At 45.2% G+C, this 20889-nt stretch overlaps 1 protein-coding gene across 4 annotated transcripts in view; it reads right to left on the bottom strand.

Moving 5' to 3' along the window:
* Positions 1 to 734: 734 nt before the first annotated feature.
* Positions 735 to 20889, bottom strand: part of HIC2 (HIC ZBTB transcriptional repressor 2) — a 75123-nt gene continuing 54968 nt past the window's right edge. For 2 of the 4 annotated variants that reach the window (XM_080355250.1, XM_080355249.1), the window contains exons 2-3: positions 11506 to 11649; positions 735 to 5322 (exon numbers count right to left, since the gene is read on the bottom strand). In XM_080355250.1, coding sequence (XP_080211376.1) covers positions 3577 to 5286 — 1710 coding nt within the window. In that variant the 5' untranslated portion in view covers positions 5287 to 5322; positions 11506 to 11649 and the 3' untranslated portion in view covers positions 735 to 3576. Of the gene's footprint in view, positions 5323 to 8571; positions 8642 to 11505; positions 11671 to 20889 lie in introns of those variants that run through there. The other 2 variants (XM_080355248.1, XM_080355251.1) reach the window with 2 other exon arrangements.

The following is a 20889-nucleotide window of genomic DNA, read 5'->3' as shown; positions in this document are numbered from 1 at the left end:
TTGAGGCTCTTTGTGTATTAAAAAAAAAAAATAAAATAAAAAAACAAGAACAAAACAAAACAAAAATGCAACTCCCTCCCCCCCACCCTAAAACTCTTAAAATCTTAAATATGAAACTAGTGTTTTGCTTTCTCATTAAAATACAGAAAAATGTTTGATACAATACTATGTCGTACAAATGCAGTTGAGCGTTTAGGCCCCAAGCAGGCCTGAAACAGTCCCTGAAGTTTTGAGTATTATTAGTTATTCATTATTACTGTCACAATTTGGAAAATGTTGTTTATACTCAATCTATGGAACACAATTTTACATAGCTACTTGAAAAAAAGAACAAAATTTCCTTTTGTACAATACTCTTGCTGTACACAGACTTTATGTCGTATTGTTTAAGTGCTGGGGAGGGGATAAAGTAAAAATAAAATAGCATTGGGTCCTGAAACTTCAACATGATTCTCAAGGCTTAAGAAGCAAATGAAGAGGGGGCTTCGGGATGGGGGAAGCAGCTGCATCACCCACACCCATGCTTGTGAAAATGGAATTAAGTGAGGGGAAGCAGGTTATTTGCCCACAGAGGAGCTGGCGGGTTCCTCGCCCCTCGGGCTGCTCTGTGTGGCAGCGCCATGTCAGCAAGCTGCCGGGCCACAACTGGGGGACACCCGCACCCCGAACCTGCAGCAGGGCGCAGGGAGCAGCCCTGGCCGTGCCCTTCTCGCTGGGGGAGCTAAAATCGGGTTTGAATACTCTGGTGGCGCTGGGTCCTCGCCCCGGGGCAGCGCGGGAGCCCTGCCATGCTGTGGCCTGAGCCAGCGCGGGGTCCAGCGCAGGTTTGGGTGGTTGAGGGGAGGGAAGCCAGGGGGAAAGTGCCAAGGAACTCATCTTGCACGGCTGTCCCCGGGCCCTGCTGGGACTTGCTCTGAGAAAAAGCTACATGGCAAGGCCTTCCCTGTCCTCCCCAAAGACTATTTTGGGGACATTCTCAGGGGAGAGTTGGCAAGAAATCAAGGAGAGAATAATTCAATATATATTCAAAATGTGGAAGTGCTAAAGACACTAAAAACCCACCTAACCCCCCAAAAGAAAACAGCGCATCTCAGCACAATTAGGAAAACACAAAAGTCCGTGCTCCCCTCTCCCCCCGGGCGGCTCGCGGGGAGCGGAGTGGGCAATGGCACTGGGAGGAGCGCGGGGGAGAGGGCGAGCGTGTTCCCTGCAACGTCACACCGGGCCGGGGCTCAGCGCCTTTGGGTTGCCTATTGCTTGGAGCCTGGATTCCAGTTTCCTCAGCTCATTCAATTGACCCAAAACCTTCTTATGGACTAATCTACCTTACTAAAAAAAAAACAAAACCCAAACAAAACAAAAACCACAAACAAAAAAAAATAAAACCCCAACAAACACAAACAAAAAAAAATCCCAATAGAAAAATGAAGCTTATATTTCTTTGTTTTAGTCAGACATGCTCACTTTTTTTCTTTTTTTTGTCTTTTTTCTTATTTGGTCGAAACTTTAAAAAGTTGGATTTGTTTTTTTAAAAAGAAAACATGAGGTTTGGTAAACCTGACGCATAGAAACTATACTGCTTCGAGTGGAAAAATAACCAAAACGAAACAAAACAAAAGAAAAAAGACAAGTGTAAACCTTACTCAATTCAGAAGGGATGATTCTACTGGCTGTGAATTTTTACCACCACAGTCACAGGAGGCTTGAAATAAGCCATAGCTTTCCACAAGGTCACGCCAACAAAGTCAAGAGGGCCAAGAATCAGTGGGCTAAGTTTAAGTTCTCTGTCTTCTCTCCTAAACCAATAGCAGCTGTTGGCTGTGATGTCTTATGCAGATGTTGCAAGAACATTTTGTTTCTTTTTTGTTTCTTTTTTTTTTTCTCTTTTTTGTTTTTTTTTTTTTTTTGTGTGCGTGTGTTAAATTGTCTAAAAGGGAGGATATGAAACACTTTGGTTTGCTTTTTCCTCCTCTCCCCCACCTTATTGCACTCTGGATTCTAGTAAATTATAGGCTGCTATGCCCTCACCCTCTGTCCTGCCAGGTGTTTACAGACTGACCCAGATGTGCCGGGGGAGTGGAAGATGAGGGGGACATTTTCCCCTCCCCATAGTATCCAGATTCAATAAACAAAGCTGGAAAGGGCCCAGAAAGCTCAGAGAAGTTTTCTTCTTTTATCTCAAAGTGACTACAACCAGCCAAGAGGCGAGTGAGCCAGCCCAAGCAGCCAGCGCAGCCTCTGACTCAACGTACTTTTTGCTTTGTCTTTGGCCGAGCTTTGCTTTAATATTTCTCTAGCTGACTTTTGATGGAAGGACAGGGTGGTAAAAATCCCTTAACTTTAATTTAGCTTCTACTTTTATACATTTAATTACTTACAATAAGAGAAAAAAATGCCTAATCTTTCACTAACCATCTTATTGTTCTCATGAATTCAAGAGGTAGCAAAGGTAACGAGTCTGTCCACACAGACTCGCTCTTTAGTGAGGGAGGAAAGCTAAAAACATACACACACACACAAAAATAAAATTAAAAAAAAATAATAAAAAAGTACCTAAGGAACTTGTAGCAAGTCCAGCCTACATCAAACCCCCTCCCCACCCACCCGCCCTAGAATTAACCTCAGACCTTCCAGTTCAAACATTCACATAAACGTTACAATGGTTTTTCCTTTAATAAAACAAGTACCTCTAAGCAAAGAATATTCATACGAAACTACTAGAAAAGTAAAGACGACCCCCTGCTCACTGAAAGAAATTCCCAGGGCATCCAGTCCCTGTTCAGTCATGGGTAAGGCAGAAGAGGTTTGCGTGTTTTGTGGGAAAAGGTGGCGCGTGGTTACCTGTGCCAAGGATAAAGATCAAAACCAAGAGAGGAGGGAGGGTGAGGAGGCATCGCCATTACTGTAAGTGAAGCACTGGGGCTGGTGCACACCGAGGTAGACGGCTCTCCCCACCATCGCCAGCCCGGGGCAGGGTGGTGGGTTCCACCACGGCTATGGCTTTCCCACAGTATCCCAAGGGGCTGCCAACCCTGTGAGATGGTCCACAGACACAGCTTCTGCGCTTGTTATTTCACAGCTACTTAGGCCACTGAAAAGGTGTACTTCATTTTACTTTTAATGGCAAGAAATGCCCCCACTGAGGTTTGTTTTGAAGAGAGGAGGTGAGTAGAGTGGCAGTAACATGAAGGAAAGAGGCAGGGAGAGGGAGCCAGCGCAGGCTGACAGTTCCCATGGTCCCTACCTGCTCCAGATAGTCAATATGCCAATGAAGTCAATGTGCAGAGAAAGAAGTGACATTTCTTGCCAGATCACCAAGACTTGGAGGGAGAGTTGGACTAAAGGCATCAGCTTGGCTGCGGACCTTTCTTTTTTTTAAAAAAAGGGAAAAAAGGAACTTTTTTTTTAAATGTTAAAGCTACATTTGTTTAGGCCTCCCATGACTGAACAGAGTATGGGGAGTTGCCCCCGTTTTGATTTTTTTTTCTTTTTTTCTTTTTTTTTTTTTTAAGCAGCAAGTCTACAGAAAGGTAAATCACTGCGGATGGGCTCGAAGCTCATTCTGGAGTCTTTGGCTTATGTGGGAGAGGTATGCATTCGCAGGTGGCTGATCAGATTGCGCTGCTGGGTGAATTTCCCACCACACAGTTGACATTCGTAAGGTTTTTCTCCTGAGTGGACACGCATATGCTCTGTCAGTCGGTACTGCCGGGTAAAGCGCATCCCGCATTCCTCGCAAGCAAAGGGCTTGAGCCCTAAGTGGCTGCGCATGTGCCGTGTCATGGTGCCCCGCTGCGTGAACATCTTGCCGCAGATGTTGCAAGGGAAGGGCCGCGTCAGCCAGTGAGTCTTCTCATGCTGCCGCAGCGTGGCCGGATCCTTGTAGCTCTTCTCACACACCGAACACTTGAAGGGCCGCGACTCTGCGGCGTAGGACTGGTTGGGATTGGACAAATCCTCGGCTTCATCCTTGCCACCATACGTGCCTTCCTCCTTGATATAAAGGTCTTCCTCGGTGTGCGTCTCCACGTGGGCGTTGAGCTGCTCGGAGCTGGGGAAGCCTTTGCCGCAGGGAATACAGACGTACAGGTTGTCACCGTAGGCCACTGGCTCAAACCCCTCCTGCCGGTAGACGTAGTTGGCACTAGTATGCCCGCCGCTCTCGCTCTCGCTCTGGCCGCTGTCATCACTGTTCTCTTTACCATTTTCCACCTCATCCTTACACGGGTAGGGTAGGTCTGCACCGTAGGCCCCAGCCAGACTCCGCTCCACAGACTTGGACAAGGGCCCCAGCAGGATGCCGTTGGGCAGCCCTTCGCCCTCGTCCCTGTCATTGCCCCCCTCCTTTCGGTCAAAGGCGTTGTCTTTCTTGATCCACTCCTTCTTGCGGGATGAGTGCCGGAGGCCCTTGCGCTGGCTGCTCTCCGTCAATGGGTGGTGGCACTCTTCCCCCAGGTCCATCTCCATGGGGTCGCTGCTGTCCGCCATGCTGTGAGGGGCTCCGACTCCAGACTCGAACGATGAGGCACTGTTGGCTGCGGGGGCTGAGGCAGATTGGGGAGAGCCGTGCTGGCTTTCGCTGTGCTGCGTGTCATCGTGGGAGGCTGCGATAGGGAGCGACGGGCTTTTTTTGGACAGGTCGAGGCCTAGCTCCTGGTCGCCAGTGCTCCCGTTCGCGCTGCTGCCCCCACCGCCGTTCTTACTGGTTCCCCTGCTTAAGGAGTGACAGTTCTCTTGGTTGGAGCTGCTGATGAAGACCTCGTCATCGGAGAGCTTTCCCTTTGACAGCTCCTTTGAGTGTGAGCCCTTCAACCCCTCATTTGACCCTGAATAGCGAGCTTGGATGACCGAAGCAGTGGAAAGTCTCTGACTCCTGGCAGATCTCCCGAGACCAAGGCCACCAGCCTTGCCAGCAAAGGACTTGCCGTTCCGCTTCAGCTTCTTTCTGCAGAGAGCTGCCAGGTCGTGCAGTTGGAGGTAGCTTGCTGCGGTGAGGAGAGCATTAAAGTTCTGTTCACCGGGCTGGTCAGTCGTTAAGAGCTTACCAGTATAAATAAAGTCCAAGATCTGCCGGAACACGGTGGGGTTCACCATGTCCGTGTCTAAGTTAATCAGGTTGTCATGCAGGACAAGGGATTTGAAATACATGCTGCTGGCTGCCAGGATGTTCTTATGGGCACGAAACAGGGCATTTTCTACCACAATGATCACGTCACAGAGGAAACCTTTGGCTCGTTGCTGGTTCAGCTGCAGTAGCAGTTGTTTGGCATGATTTGGCAGTTCCATCTCCACCTTCTCTTCCTTTCACCTTCACCTTACCACCTGCAAAACAGGAGGATGAGAGGTGTGAACCTGCTGTTCCCACTCGAACGAGTCTACATTTAATAGACCGGCTTAACACGGTACAGTCTATGTTAGGCTTGACACTGACTAAGGAGCTCTGGGTATGTTCAGCCCTGCAGGCTGTGATCCTGCTTGGAATACAGAGAAAATAACTTCTCATGCTAAGGTTTGTTTCAAGTCTTTCAAAAATCAGATTTGTAAGTCTCTTTTTACAAAAGCAGTTGTCATTGGCTGGAATTCCTGTTCAGAAGATACCAGCAGGAAGACAATAGTTCGGTACGGGGGCAAGCTGTTTCCCTTTCCTGACACAAATCTGAGGGGAGGATGGGGGAGCAAGGAAAAAGAAGAAAAAAGAAGCATCTACTTCACTGCCATTTACATATCTGAGCATGGAAAATAATTAGCATAAGATGCAGCTTCCCTGCTTTAACATGTAGTTTGTTTCTTGGCTCTTACATGTTGAAATCTTACAACACCCAGCTGCTCTGGGGTTGAGAAAATGACATGTAGCAACTAAATCCATTGAAGATGAAACTAATCACACTGAGGTGTGAATGGGAAATCTCCTTAAGAATATGAAAGGCTGCTTTAAAAAACACCCCCTGGCAATGCCCATGTCCCAATCCATCGCCATGAAGGGCTCGAATCAACCCCAAACTGGCTGAAACTCAGGATCCTGAGCTCACTAAATGCCACCAAAGGTCTTCAATAATCTGTTAAGTTCTTAAGTTAATTCTGCTCTGCCTTTAGTTTTGAAGGAATTTTGTTTATACTGATAGAATCAAGTAACCTATTTCATATCACAGTCTCTCAACCCTGAAGTATGGAGGAGAGAGGAAAATTGTGGTTACCTCTGTGTAGTTCATGTATTTCACAGACAGTATTTGCTGTGTATTTTAGTTTAGATACTGATATTGGCTTTCCCAGTAGTACGGACTGTATGAAATACCTACTTTGAGGCATATCAGAACTAATTGCAATTGCACATTTGGTAATGCTACAATATACAAAAACTAGAATTTAAATCTGGGGCTGCATTCAGGAATCCAAGATCCATTTTTAAACATTTTTCTTGAGTATTTTTCTTTTCAAGTCCAACTACCACTTGTAATGGGCATTTATCTGCTAAAGGTGATTTATAATAGTTTGTGAGGTTCAAATGTGGGAATTAAACACCAAACGTACAACAGTCACCTTTCGCCTTCCACTTCCTTCCTTTCCCAGTTTGTCATGTTATTGAAAGAGGTTTCTCTTATTGAAGAGGAGCAGGCCGTAAGTCCATAGAAATGAAGAGTTTAAATTTTCCCTTAAAATCATCATCAGTTAATGCTTTCAGTGCTTGTGAAGTCCCATCACCACATTCTATCCCATCAGATTTCAAATGATGAAGCATTAGAATGCATTATCTTCCCTCTGTGTCAAGTATGTGTACACAAGAAATGAGGAGTTACGCTGTCAATATTGAAAACGACCTCTCTCAAACCTGATTCTCATTAACCGTGATAAACAGAAAAAAATAATTTGGCAGAAAGGTAGTAATTTACATCATCCATTTCTGCAAAACCAAAAGATTTTGCTTCATGAAAAAAAACTATGGGAAAGTAAACAAATGTGATTTTTCTTGCAGTGCTGCTGCCTGACTAGCCTGGTACTTATATTTTTACCAACAGATCTGCCAAGCAGGTGCCTCCCTTCCTCCACAGGACACGTTTCCTCGCTTGGTTAGCGGATCAGCCTGGTACTTGGTTATGCACTTGGTAGGATTTTGTGGCCCCTGTTCGGTGCAGCAGCACCTACTTCAGCATCCACACACACCTCAGTGTCTCATTGCCCTGAGCCCTGGCTGGAACAGCTGCTCTGCTTTTCTGTTCTATATTGTTTCAGCAATGGGTGGGGGCCCAAGAAAATGGTGGATTCACCCTGTGCCTTTGTGCACATTAATGTTGCCAGAGGTGGCAGCTTTAGAAAGCGTGGCAGCCAAAAGGAGAGCGCGCCAGCATGCTGTGGTGCTGGCCAGTTAGTTCTTCTCCACCTATAGTGTTTCTGTCGTAGAAACTCAGCCTGCAGCATCACAAAAACGTGATAGAGACAGGGATTACCACCACTGAACAGTGTTAAGCACTTTAAAAAACAAGTTTTGCTTTAATTAGTTACATCAGAGTTGTAGCACGCAGGCAACGTGTCTGCTGCTAGTGGCTTGCTTCCAGAATTGCTGATTAAGAGGAAGAAGCAACAGCACAGAGGCACCAAATACCCACTTTTATCTAGCCAGGCCAGTGAAAACACTTACTTCTGGGTCACTGAGATATAGATTGATAGGGAAGGACAAAAACATGGCTTGCAACATAACACAGTATCTATATATACATATATAAATGCATCCTGCTCAAGAATAGCGAGGGACAGCCTACTGCTACTGTGCGATTGTCACTACAAACATAACGGTGCTTTTTTATGCATATAACATACAAAATCCCTGGATATGATTAAGTGTTCCATAAAGGACAAATATGGGAAAAGAAAGGAAAGGAAACAGCACAGCATTTTTTTTTTTTGCCTAAACAGACAATTTATTTTAAAAAAGTATGTTACTGAAGTACAAGTAAGCTTATTCGCCATTCATGTGGCACTTGAAGCAGAGGTCTAGAAATCTCTGTATACGTTTGTGTAAGCCTTTGCAAAGAGTCCAGGCTTGCTGGAGCTACTAATGGGAAATGGTTTTAGATTTTTGGGGTTTTTCTGGCTTAAATGATATTGAAACCAGGTAATGAGCCTGGAGGGAAAGCCCTGGAAACAAGCAGAATTATCGTTCTGCTTTATACTGACCTTCAGGAGGAAGATCATGTTATTATATTATTAAACCCCAGTATGTTCTGCAGCATAAGAATTAGCATAGTACAAGTTGTTTAAATTACCTGTATTTATCTCACGTACCAAATTTAACAGAAGTATTCATGTTCGGTAGCACAGAAGTATGAGGTAGGTTATTACCTTTAGTAGATTTTAAAAGCAGTGGTCAGGTTAAAGCACTGCATATCAAATTTGAATTTGTTAGCTGAAGTCTAACAAGGATTTAGCAACCCCAACAAAATGAATGTCATAGAACAATGCAGCACAACCTTCAGCCAAGCTTAGAGCCCCATGTTTAAAATTTCACCAGAATTGCCCACCAAATGCTTTTACCAGGATGGCAACATGGGGCAGAGAACACACCTTTGACTGACGTACCTTTGGTGACAAAAGCTTTATAGCATCAACGTGGTTGGATTATCTTGTGCAGTCCTGAACAAAAATAAATTCATTCCACATATTTTCCAGAGGTGACCAGTTACAAACCCTTCTGTAGCAAAGATGGGTTTCGGAGAGGGGGGAAGAGGAGTGTGTTGGAAAATGTGTTAGCAAAAGAGAAGCAGGCATTATTCTTTAATCTGTGGTATTCCTAAACCTTCACTTCTATCTGAAAGCGTGGGACCAAAGACAACTACAAGGTTAAGTCCAGTATAAAATTTAGCAGATCTTCCCCAGCAAATGGCAGGTGCAGCCTTACAAAGGCCTTGCTATCCATGAGTGTGCAGAGACTGGCTCTTAACAGACCCTGAACATTTGGATAACGTCTCCACCACCAATCATGACAACAAAAGCCCCAAAAAGCCCTGAAAACTCACATTGGTTTATATGTCTTGTATCTCAGTATCATCTGTAAGAACCCTTCCTTTTCTGATTTCTGCAAAAAGATAGAAAAAACATACTCCCAATTGAGGGGAGCCCTGGCTCAGAAAAGGCTCAGATGCATTTCTAGTAAAAACAAAACCAAACCTCAGACCTCAAGAATATGTAGATATCTCATCAGGGCCACAGTCGTTGAATTTTGTGTGCAGATTTCACTCTTTTGCATTTAAAATAGGATCACAGAAAGCTTTGGACAAATAGCACTAGACATGGTCATCTTTTCAGACTCAGGTTGCTTCCTGGTCATTCAAGACACTGTTTTCAGAGCAATGAACCTGCTCAAATATTCTTTAGCAAGTCGGGAATGAAGCAAGACTGAGGCTCTCCAGTACCTCCCCCGTATCCATGACACTGAGACACAGCACATGCAAAGACATGAAGAATACAGGGCACAAATCACAGAATACAGTGATGCTGCAAGCAGATGCCACACATCAAACAAAGCTTCGCAAGCTGAGAGCTGATAGCGGCTTCATAAGCAACACTGCCTGAGGAGCTGGTAACTGTGGGCTGCTGTGCCCAGCCTGGGGCACAGTGCTCCCCGGGGCACGGAGGTTGTTCAGGACACGCCGACTGCTCCAGGAGCTGAGCTGCTCTCACTACACAGCAGGAAAAACTTGATTTTCTCTGTTTCCACAAAGACTCTGGACATCACAGAAAATTAGATTGCCAAAGTACAGGAGAAGAGGAGTCCCCTCACCCCATTAAATAATATAAAATCTACATATTCACTACAGATTTGATTCTCTTTAATATCACTAAATCTCTTCCTAAACATAATTACTGAATGAATACTAAATGTATTATCTTAGCAACCTCTGGCAGGAGATGCTATTTGATTTTGTCTCTGAGTTATAGATTGCAGCATATGAATATTGTTTACCTTTTAAGAAGCAACACCAGTGAAGCAAAGAATCAATCAAAAACAGATCTAAGGAATCACTCATTTCACGTAGAGGATTTGTGGATGGATGAGAAGACTAGACACCGAGCACCTGAACAGTGAGCTAACAGTACTGCAGATAAAAACCAACAAACAGATTAGATGCGATACATCAAATTAGATGCTGTTACAGCGTTAGCCTGCTGTGCATGTTATAATAGACCTAGGAAAAGATTGTGGCCCGCTTATTTATTTCTCCACCTTCCCAAGCAGTTGTGCTGCGCTGAGCAAACACTGCAGCAGTGAGCATGGGCAAGAACAAGACAAATTTAAATCTTTTCCCACCACTTTACTTCTGACATTAAAAATGCTGTGTCCAGCTGCTACTGGATCTGGGTGAAACTGAAGCAGATTACTTCTGCACCCTTCAGTTTCACACAAAGCAACTTTTTTAGAGCAGTGGAAGACCCCATTGGGAAGAGAGCTTTCCTGTTGCTCACTGGCTCATCTGATCTTCCTCTCCCTGCATCCCAACAGAACCTATTTCCAGGACCCTCCCAAGGTGCCGTGGGCTTTCATGGCCACTGACCTTCCCCGCAGGAGCTGCAGTTGGCAGGTCATTACCCATACCTTGTAAAGATGTTCACATTCCAGAGCAGCAAAGACGTAGGGAGGAACACAGGATCTGGGTTAGCCCAAATGGTTCCCTATCCCCAGCCCCTGTGAGCAGGCAGACAGCAGCACTCAGAAGCAGAGGCAAGAACATGCACTTTCATCATTGGCAGTGGAGCAGCAAAAGCTCTGTGAGGTGGGCTCAAGCAGAAAACGGGATGCAGCACCCCTGTTCTTCTCACAGGAGTATCTGTCACTTCAAAATAGGCGAGACCAACACGTCAGGTTACTCAGGGAGAGGTCTGCAAAGCTGGGGAAGGGATAAAAAGCAACATGCGGGACAGAGCAGGATGTGCAGCTGATCTTGCAGGTGTAGACGTGGAAAGGAGGAGAATGGAGGATCATTTTGCAGAGGATACCACATCAGCAAACTTAAAATGGCTCTTGTTTAGTTTGTTACATTCCAATTAGTGCCAGGCAGAACTGCCCTCCTGGCTCCCTGCAGCAGCTCTTGCAGGACTCCTGCAGAAACAGTATAGCTTTGCTTATGGGCACAAGCACCTGTTCAATACCTCTCTGCGGCAACATTTGGACTTTAGGTATGTGGGCAATACATGCTCAACTGCTACCAGCTCCTGGCCCAAAAAGGAGAGAAGAAAAAGGTCAGATGATTTTCCCAGTGCCTTCTCTTTCCTGCTCTAGAAGGACAAGGAGAGCCCAACGTGGCTTGTCCCTTCTCTGCTGCGTGACCAACTGCCCAGGGAAGGAGAATCTCCATGGGTGAAAAGGGTAGGGGCCCTGTGTGCATGAAAGCACTAACATCAGGAGAGCAAGTGATTTCCAGTCAGTGCAAGGCTGCAGCAAAGCAAGAACACCTTGCTATACAAGCTGAGACTACGAGCAGTAGAATGCAGATTAACCACTTGGTTGCCGCTTACCATGCCAGGTACATTGGGCTAAAGGCACCTCCATCCAGTGCTGCCCGACGTGCCAGGTACATCCCATGATGTTCCATTGAAATCACAACAGGCCATCAATAGAACGTGGCTGCACAGATGCAGAATGGAGGACCAGCAGGGACGCTGTTAAATGCAATTAAAAAACTGCAATCAAAATTGAAACGTACATTTTAAAATGGCCACCTGCCTTAAATATGTAACTATTAGAACAACCTCCCCTCCACCCATCTCCCCAGAACTGCTCAACTGCCATGGAAACAGGGCAGAAGGCTTCTGCAGGTGTCTTGGTGACTCTGTCTGACCACCTCCATCCGGAACTCCCAAAGGCACTGAGCTTCTGGGGACCAGTCCATATATATCCAAGAACAGCAGATCCCGGAATGTCTGCACCACCTTCCTTCTGCCCAGAAATTCAGACAACTAAATATCACCATTTAGAAATGCGTCTACAGCAAGAAAAGCCTGGCACCAGAGCTTCACGCTCTCCTTCCCCACACAATACAAGCAATAGAAGAAACACTTAAGTGCTGATTCTCTGTGTTGTCACCATTTCCCTGTCCCTCTTCCCAAGCCTTTGAAATCCTGCTCTTCTAGGGAGGTTGTGGCATTGAGACAAGCCGAGTCCTTTGGCTTTTGTTACATCTGTGGTGCAAGCCAGGAAAAGAAAACACTGCATACTCTCTCTTATTTATAATGATGCTTCACTGATAATTTAATCTATGCTCTTGGAGACTGGAGATCAAGTTGATTCATGGTGAACTGTAGCTGGTACAAAAATTGAAAAAACTTAAGGTCTATAATTCCACCCTTCCCTGCCCAAAGGAAAAAGCAACAACATCGTATTTTCTGTGTCAGGGAAAGGCACATCCCACAGATACACGCAGCCTAGGGCATCCTCTGCAGTGTGTATCCTCCTTCCCACAGAGCTCCTGCACTCAGCTCTGGCAGGGATTTCTAGGATGGTCTTAAGGTAGGTGCTGAGCACAGGTCCCTCTCCGCAAGTGCTGATGCTGCCCCAGTGGAAAAAACAGACAAACAGACACACACAGAAAACAAAAACCACTTAGCCAAGCCCACCAGAACAGAATCAAGCCTGCAGCCTCACGGGGATTTAAAATAGATTTTTAGACCCTCATGGCAAAGTGAAACTTGTCACATCGATGGCTGCATGTCTCCAGCTGTGCTGCTGGAGATAGAAATCTTACGTTTAAAAAGTTAGAAAACATTATCATTCCAACCTTAAAAAAGGCAAAATGAAGATGACTTAGAATAATTAATATAGTTGGATGAGAGAGAACGTAACAGAGGACACTGGCCTGGCAAATAGAAAGTGTCTTCATGAAAAGGACACTGAATGTAAGGAGGACAGTTCTTCATTCTTCCTGGACATCTGCTGGGCTCAGGCCCAGGACGGTGTTCCCATCATTCCCACCTGCATTCTTCTCCCCACTGTTCTGTAACTAAATCCCTTTCACACTGAACTAATAGGTGTTTGTATCCAGATCACCCTGTTTTGACTCCTATAGACTGAAGATTTTAAAATCTTGTCAATACAATGAAGAAGTGAAATGTGAGTGTTTGCTTACCGACCTGGGCTCTGCGGAGCCAGGAGCGTTTGCTGAACTAGTCTGAAGGGACCACTGCCAGCATGAACAGCCCAGCCCACATTTACACAGCTTGCGACTTTAAGCATAATGGGCCAGAGCCCCAGGGATTTGGAGCTCCCCCCTCTCCAAGAGATCACACACTCTAGACTGCATACAAACAACATACTACAACGTCTGCCAGCATAAGGACTCTGCAGAACACCCAGCAATACCAGCAATACCTTAAGAAAAGCTGAATGCTGCATAAAGGTATTTCTTGGACAGATTTCGAGAGAGCAGCCCAAATGCAGATTTACACCCAGATTACAGCAATTCGAGTCTTGCTAGTGTGAAGCAAGAAGCTCTTCTCCATAGCTGCATTTCACCTCTAGGGCAGAGATTAGCAGAGAGCTGCTTCAAAGAGAGGTGTTTCCTACTGTTAGAACATCACGCTGCAGTCAGAAATGGAGCTTCCTGCCAATTCCTAAACAGACCCCTTGAATATTTTGTATTTATTTTCACTGCTGACATGAAGGAGCTTAAGACTACCCAAAGCCCTTAGTGGGAGGAGAAGCAGCTCGGACATTGGAGATCTTGTCAGGCAAAGCCAGGCACTAGAAATTCCTGCATATCTGCAGAGCACAGTTGATCTCAGGGACACAGCAGTGGCACAAAACAAGTATGGCCTCAGAAGCCAGGGAGCAGCAATAGACGTTGGGCTCTTCTGCAGCCCTGCAACAACTGAGCAAGCTCAGCTCCCAGTGTACCTGCATTGTCAGTGCTGAAGGCAGCTCTGATGTCCCATGCTAATCTAACGACTCTTTATTGCACTGAAGTACCCACATATTCAGTGGAGTAACTCAGCTTACACAGGAGGAAGGATGCCCTCTACCCACCCACCAGTTCAGGCCCCTTTGGTATGCAAAATTCCTCTGTTTCCCAGCTACCTTTGAGCCTTGATGGATAGAATTCTCCCTTTTTACAATGCAAGAATTTAGGACATGACTAAAGAATTGTTGCTACCTCCCAGCTAATCCTAGAGAGTGTTAGGCAGAATCAACAACTCTATGAATTACATGGAGAAGATGCTTCTGGTCCAAAAAGCTTGCAAGCTGTCCTTCGGTATGGTGGGCCAGAGTCGGCAGGGGTGGCACAGGGTGGCAGCTTCATGCTGGGCATTGCTCTGGGGGCACAAGCACACAGCACCATGGAGAAGATGGAACATTGTGACCCTTTTCCAGCTTTTCCCAGCTCCCTCCCAGCTGCAGCACAGCTTTAGGGCTCTGAGTCACCACAGGTACAAGCTGATAGCTGGGTTGTGAAATGCAGCAATACTGGAGCAAATGCATGGCCCTTTCGGCTGTCCCTGCAACTGGGGAGGGACCTCCAGGACAGAGATGAGGGAGGCAGCTGGGAGTGTTAAATCCACTGGTGATTGTGACTCAGAGCCCTTAGTTACTGGGTTTGTTAGAGTAAACAAGGCCTCAGAGTGCTGGGAGAAATGGGAGAGAGTTTGATAAAGATCTTCCCAATTGGGTTGCTTATTTTGCTTTATTGTGTGGACTCAGCAAACTTTTCTGCAGAGAGAAGTAGTCTGAATAGGAATACCTGAATACGGAATACTGCTAATATTGTGAACTTACTGCAATAGTGAACACTGAGCTCCATGCTGAGGGGTGCAGGAAGGACATGGGTAGTAACAGTCTTGGACCAAAATGTCATCTCTCTCAACCACATGCCAGATGCCAATGAGCACAGGAACAAACTTTGCTCTCTCATTTCTCTGCAACACCAAATCTCATTCCCTTATCTCATGCATACCTGCAAATGCAGGAGAAGCAGTTCTCCTTAACACAAATAAACAGCGCCTTAAATACAGCACCTTTTGCACTTTATCCACCACCTTTTCTTTCTTTGCCAAGACTTGACCACGTACACAGCCCTGTACCTCCCAGAAACATCTTTGTCTCTAAGCTTCACTCTTGTGAAGCCTTTCAACTAAACCCCTGTTTAAGAGTCAGTCCTAGCAGTGTATCAAGACTGTACTGCCTGCCAAATGTCCCTCCAAATCAGCTGCTTAACTGATCATCCTGAACCCTCTCTCATACATTTGGCTCTTTGCAACCACCAAAAAGTGTTTCTGCAAATCTGAGCCTGGGAAACGAGAGGATGCCAGAAAGCCATTATTGCTCTAAAAGCAGAAGAACTAACGGACTCAAAGTTTTGTAAACTGTCTGCATTGCATCCAAATCTGTCCAAGCTGAACATAACCCAAGGAGAAAGCAGGGTTTACTAATTTTACATTCTTCATTTCATTCGCTGCCTCTCCTCAACCACTACTTCACATTTTGACTGTTTTATTCCTCTGTCTTCTTCACTTGACACTTCAGACTTTCGTTAAACTCAGCTCACAGGCTCTAGGAGGTTGCTCTACATACGCTTTCAAAATCCACCTCTTCCCAGCAAGGCTCCCATCCTGCAGCACTGCACAACTGTGGTCCAAGGATGCAGATATGTCATGCGCATTTGACCAGCCTTCTCTGTAAGACCATGTCTCAGCTTTAGGGATCACCGCCCCAGGTGCGCTATGAAAGGCGGCTCAGCCAGGTCAGGGGGTATTGAAAACCTTGCTACAATCCAAAGCAAAGGATCTTCCTCCTTTCCTTCCCTACACACTGTCCAAATCAGGGATTTTCTGGCAGTCCTCAGAATGCACATACTATAGGCTCTTGTCATGAATCAAGACTTAAAGCATCTCTCCATTTTAAAATAGTGGAAGGGGACGAATGAGGCAGAGAGGAAGGTACTTTTGCCCCTGATTTGGTTTTGAAAAGGGAATTGGCAGCCTATGCATGTGCAGGACCCCTAGAAGCATTTTCCGCCAAACTATATACACAGCCCACAGCAAAAGATCCAGCAGCTCTGTGCATCCATTCCAGTCTGCTCAGCTTCTCCTAAATCAACACCGCCAGAAGGCAAGACAGCACTGTAACAAATTAGCACCACTCACAATTTGTTGAAGTTGCTGTTCCATTGTTTGTTTATTTAAAACACACGCACTCGCGCACACAAACCTCCCCAGCTTGCTCTCTGCTGCCATCACCCAAACTCCAGATTTGTTGTCTCATAGAGAGCGAAGCAAAGGCGGTGGATTAGAGCCATGCGGAGCAAGTCACCGCACTGGGACTCCGCCTGGGTTTGGCTTTTTCACTGCAAGCAAAACAAAAGAATGCCTGCACTGTTCCAGCCTGGAAGATCAAGGTGTCAAAATCTTTATTTTGGCACTTGACTAGGAACGTGTTGTTAAGAAAAAGAAAGAGCCACAGGCTTGAAGGGACCCAGCCCTAATAAAACTCTTAGTGCTAATGCTATTTATGAACATCCAAGGGATAATCTGCACCCCTTATCAGCCCACGAGATTATAAGATCTTTAAAATAGGAAACGTCTTACTTCATAAAGCACCGTGTAAGTTTACGAAGCACAATATTAGTGGTAATAAATAATTGTCAAAGTAGAGCAAAGTAGTGGCTGTAAAACCTTAAGAAGTACTGTCATTCCCATTTCATTCTGAGCTCTTGTAATACTGGACTAGTAATACTGTAAGTTGACTGGTTGTTCTGAGTTAGTTTACTGTTATGCACCAATCTGTTTTCATTTTAAGAAATTATTTGGGAAATGTGCTATGCCTTTATTTACACTGGAAAAATTAATGTTTATCGTGAGGTGATTACGACATGGGTGATTTTTAAAAGCTGTAGCAGATTCTTATCCTTCCACCAAATACCGCCTAGTTTGCCAGCACGTATCTGCGTGATTCCTTTACGTCTCCGCAGAGCACCCTGCGATCTGAGCCATTGCTTACCAGTTGTACCATGTACCCTGTAGTGGCAGCTTCTCTTTGATTTCTCTTGGTTTATACGACATTAAGCTCTGGGCCACTGCAGGTGTAGTTTAAAGGACAGTAAAGCAAGTATCATCACCTGAAACCTTTATATGCTTTAATTTATTATTTTAACTTTTGATTTTGTTTTCTGGCTTATGAATGCTCTAAATGTTTGCGTCTTCTGGCTGCTGTATCGTGTGCTGACAGATGCTGCATCATCCAAAGCGCCTCTGCTAGCCTGGGTGGAGCACGGTCTTTGTTTCTGGACAGGTGAACACTAGATAACACAGTTACCTCCGCCAGTCTGACCATAATTAAGGAAATCACTAGATTTTATACTCAGATTGAGACCTCTGCATAGAATTCAATGGGTGCAAAAACAATTAAGATTTTATTCTTCAGACAACACATGGTTTATCAAATGTTTAAATACTTGAGCTTAAGTATTTCAAAAGCTACTGACTTTGCGTTTGTCACCTTAAGTCGCTAAGCCATTTGTGCATTTATTTCCTGTCAGAATTAAAAACCCTTAAAGAGCGCAGCAGAATGGATCTCCCTCCTTCTTTCAGCACTATTAAAACCATCTCATTGGTAATTATTCTCCTCAAGATGGGTGTGGGGGAGTGAAAAGCTGGAGCAGATTCTATTTATAGAAGGTAACCTTGGGAAAAACAGGAGGTACCAGAGAAACAGGCATGAGGGGTGAAGTTGTGACAGTATTGAAACCAGGAGACACAGGTGTACCCGCTGCTTGTGCCAGAGAGCGCTGAGAACACAACCGTGGCCGCACCTCCTGCGAGGTTTAGGCTTGGCTGGCAGGTTTCATAGGCACTCAGATGAGAATTCAGAGACAATTCATGTATTTAAAAGCTTGAGCAAGATTCAAAAAAAAAAAATAAATCCAAACACACCAAAAGGCTATTTTAAAAGTTTGCTGGATCGCTTCCCATAGAGCTCTCCCCTCACAGCAAGGAAAGCGGTTAAAGAAAACAACACACCACACATACAACCCAAAAACCAAACCGAAGCAAAACAGAAAAACCTAAACAGCCAGAAGGACTGAAACCTCGGTTACACAGATGGAACAACTCAGCAGTTTTGTAGCTACACAAATAGGATCAGAATCTGCCCAAAGGAGTCATACATGCACAAACCACCGCTACCAGCCACAACAGACATTGATGCTACACCGTAGACTGGAAGGAAAAAATATAATACTACATCCTTACCACTCATATAACAGCACCAAGAGACTCCCAAAGGATACAAAACATCTGTTTAGCGAGGATATGTTTGGGCTAAAATCTCCCTCCTGCCATTGTGCATCCCCATACACCTATTATCCGGGATGCAGCTGCGTTTGGCCCCTGGCCCTCGGCTGCACATCACGCAGCCACACGCAGCTCTGTGACAGGGACAGGCTGTGCAAATGGTGGCATTGTTACTTCACAGTGCAGCTGGTCAGGACACGCACATCCTGAGGCTCATGAACCGGAGCAGAGCTGTTTCTCTTGCCAGCCATGGGGATGCTCTGGTGCCATCCAGCTTTCTCTGACCCATCAAATCAGTCCATCTAGGACTAATCTACTCCCTTCTCCAGGCATTTTCTTGGCAGGCTCCTCACTCAAAAAATTGTTTTAACAGCAGGAAAACCACCCCAAAACCTAAACCACAGTCAGGTCTTGTAAAGAACTTGAATAAGCGGCATCCTTCTTATCGTAAGGTATCCTCCAGCATGGATGCTAACACAGCTTTCACACACCCTCTTCCTCTGGTGCCTCGGCGTAGGAAGCCTGACAATAATCCCAAATGCCCAGACCCTTCCAGGACCAGTCATTTCACACACAGACCCATTCCAGACAATTAAAGTCTTAAAACAGGGTAGGTAATGTAAAAGCCCATTTAATCTTGTGCAGGCAAGAAATAGCAGGGACCCGCCTGTAGAAAAATTTTAAAGTATATAGTAATTCATCAAATTGATTTAATACAGCCAGCTGCACATGAGAACGCTGGCCCAGGCAGAAATAGTCCCCATAGTCTGCATTTGCGTACAAACAGGCAAGGTGCTTTGGCACAGCTACTGCAGCCTTTGAAAAAGTTGGTTTCAACATGTTGGGAAGGACTTGGGATTTTCCAGCTGTTCTCTAAGCAGGAGGCAATTCAGCGAACACACCCAAGACCTGCAGCAGACACCGCTCTGAAATTTGTCTTCATTATGTTCTAATTTTCACACAACTTTCTATTATTGCCAATAGGCAGAAAAAAGTGCTGATGAAATTTTTCATCTTTCTAAAACGAGAGGAAAGGTCAGGAAAGCACTGTTACACATATAAGTTGTTCTTTCTCTAGCAGTAGCCATAGGGAGGGCTGGGCTGGGGTTTACTGCTCACATTTTCCCTGTTATTCTTAAGCCAACAGATCAAATACGGGTGTCAGGTTTGGTGGGTTTCAAAACAAAAGGTGTATTGGAAGGGGGATTATAATGGGGTTTTCAAAAGACGGTAATTCATAACAAACAGTGACATTGCTGAGAAAATAACTTCTGCTTTGCCATCTTGCAAATATTACTTCTCCCCCCCAGAACAGGTTGAGTCACTGAGAGATACTCGAAGGTTCAGACAGGACCAACAACTGTGCTTTAATTTACTGAGATATCCGAAAATGACTGAGGAGTTTGGGTCTTACAGTGGGATGAGTGGCACAGTAGAAACTCTTAGTAATGCTGCCCTTCTTCATATGTGTTTTTATTATTATTTGTATAAAACTTCCATTATAAAAGACAAAAGTCTGGTTATTAGAAGATCTGTAAAGCACACCAGAACTTCAGAAGGACCCTCAGCTCTGACCATCTCTTATGGAAAAGAACAGGTTATTATTAGAACCCACTTTTTTCTTTAACCTGATTTTTATTTTCCTGGGAAATGTGAGAAAGTTTTTTTGTTTATTTTGGTTTTAACTGATCATATTATTTGAAGGATTTAGTGAGGAATCTTAACAAATCTGCAGAAGGGTTTGGGGGGGTGGTGTGCAGTTAGAAAGAGGAAAGCCTCATAAAAACAACTCTACCCCGCTCCAAACACAGGCTTTGTTCCTCTGCTGCACACACACACTATTGCCCTTTTGCCTCTCCCTGAGAGAAACAAATCCAAAAGATCTGGTGTAAAACGCCTGGAAATCACTGCGCTCAGTTGGACACGTGGTGGGGTGATGCTGGGAAGCAAAGAAGCAGCTGAAATTATACGGGAATAACAACAACATTCACTGAAGTTCCCCCTGGATACATGTCAGCATGTGGGAATGATGGATTAAGATGGAGTATTTGCATTTCCCAGTCAGATGCCAAGATATCAAAGCTGGCGCACCAAGGTGTTCTGGTGTTCCTTGAAGGGAGGCTCCAGCCATCAGCACTGCCTGGGTACAGAACTCTTCTGCTCGCAAGGATCTCTCTCTAACAGCGCGTGCATTTTTCATTTTAAAAAATATGTGATCTAGGTTAGTGCTCATAAAAGTGAAGGATTAACAGCTCCAGTGTAGCACGGGCAGCTGGGCAAGCTCTGCTGACAGATCCCTGCCAACACAGGCAGCCCCAAGTGAATTCTGCACTGTGCTCCCACCCACACGCAGGCAGTGCCACACTGCCAGCTTCAGTCAGCACAGTGCCACATTGTCACCTCTTCTTCTAAGGGCCACCATACTCCAGTTTGATGTTTGCATACAACAGGCCCATAGACACCTGAACAAATAGAGTGCAGCACTGAAACCCCTGTCAGACATCGTTTCTAAAATAGGCTGTAGCACTTCTGCATCATTGCCCTCTACAACACACCTCAGTGCTTTTATGTTCCTTCTCTTTTAAAGCCAGCGTTAACATTGACAGTGGCACATTATTTCCC

Source organism: Nesoenas mayeri, assembly GCF_963082525.1.
Source record: "Nesoenas mayeri genome assembly, chromosome: 17".
Taxonomy (NCBI): Eukaryota; Metazoa; Chordata; class Aves; order Columbiformes; family Columbidae; genus Nesoenas; species Nesoenas mayeri.
This window is presented reverse-complemented; position numbering and strand designations above follow the sequence as displayed.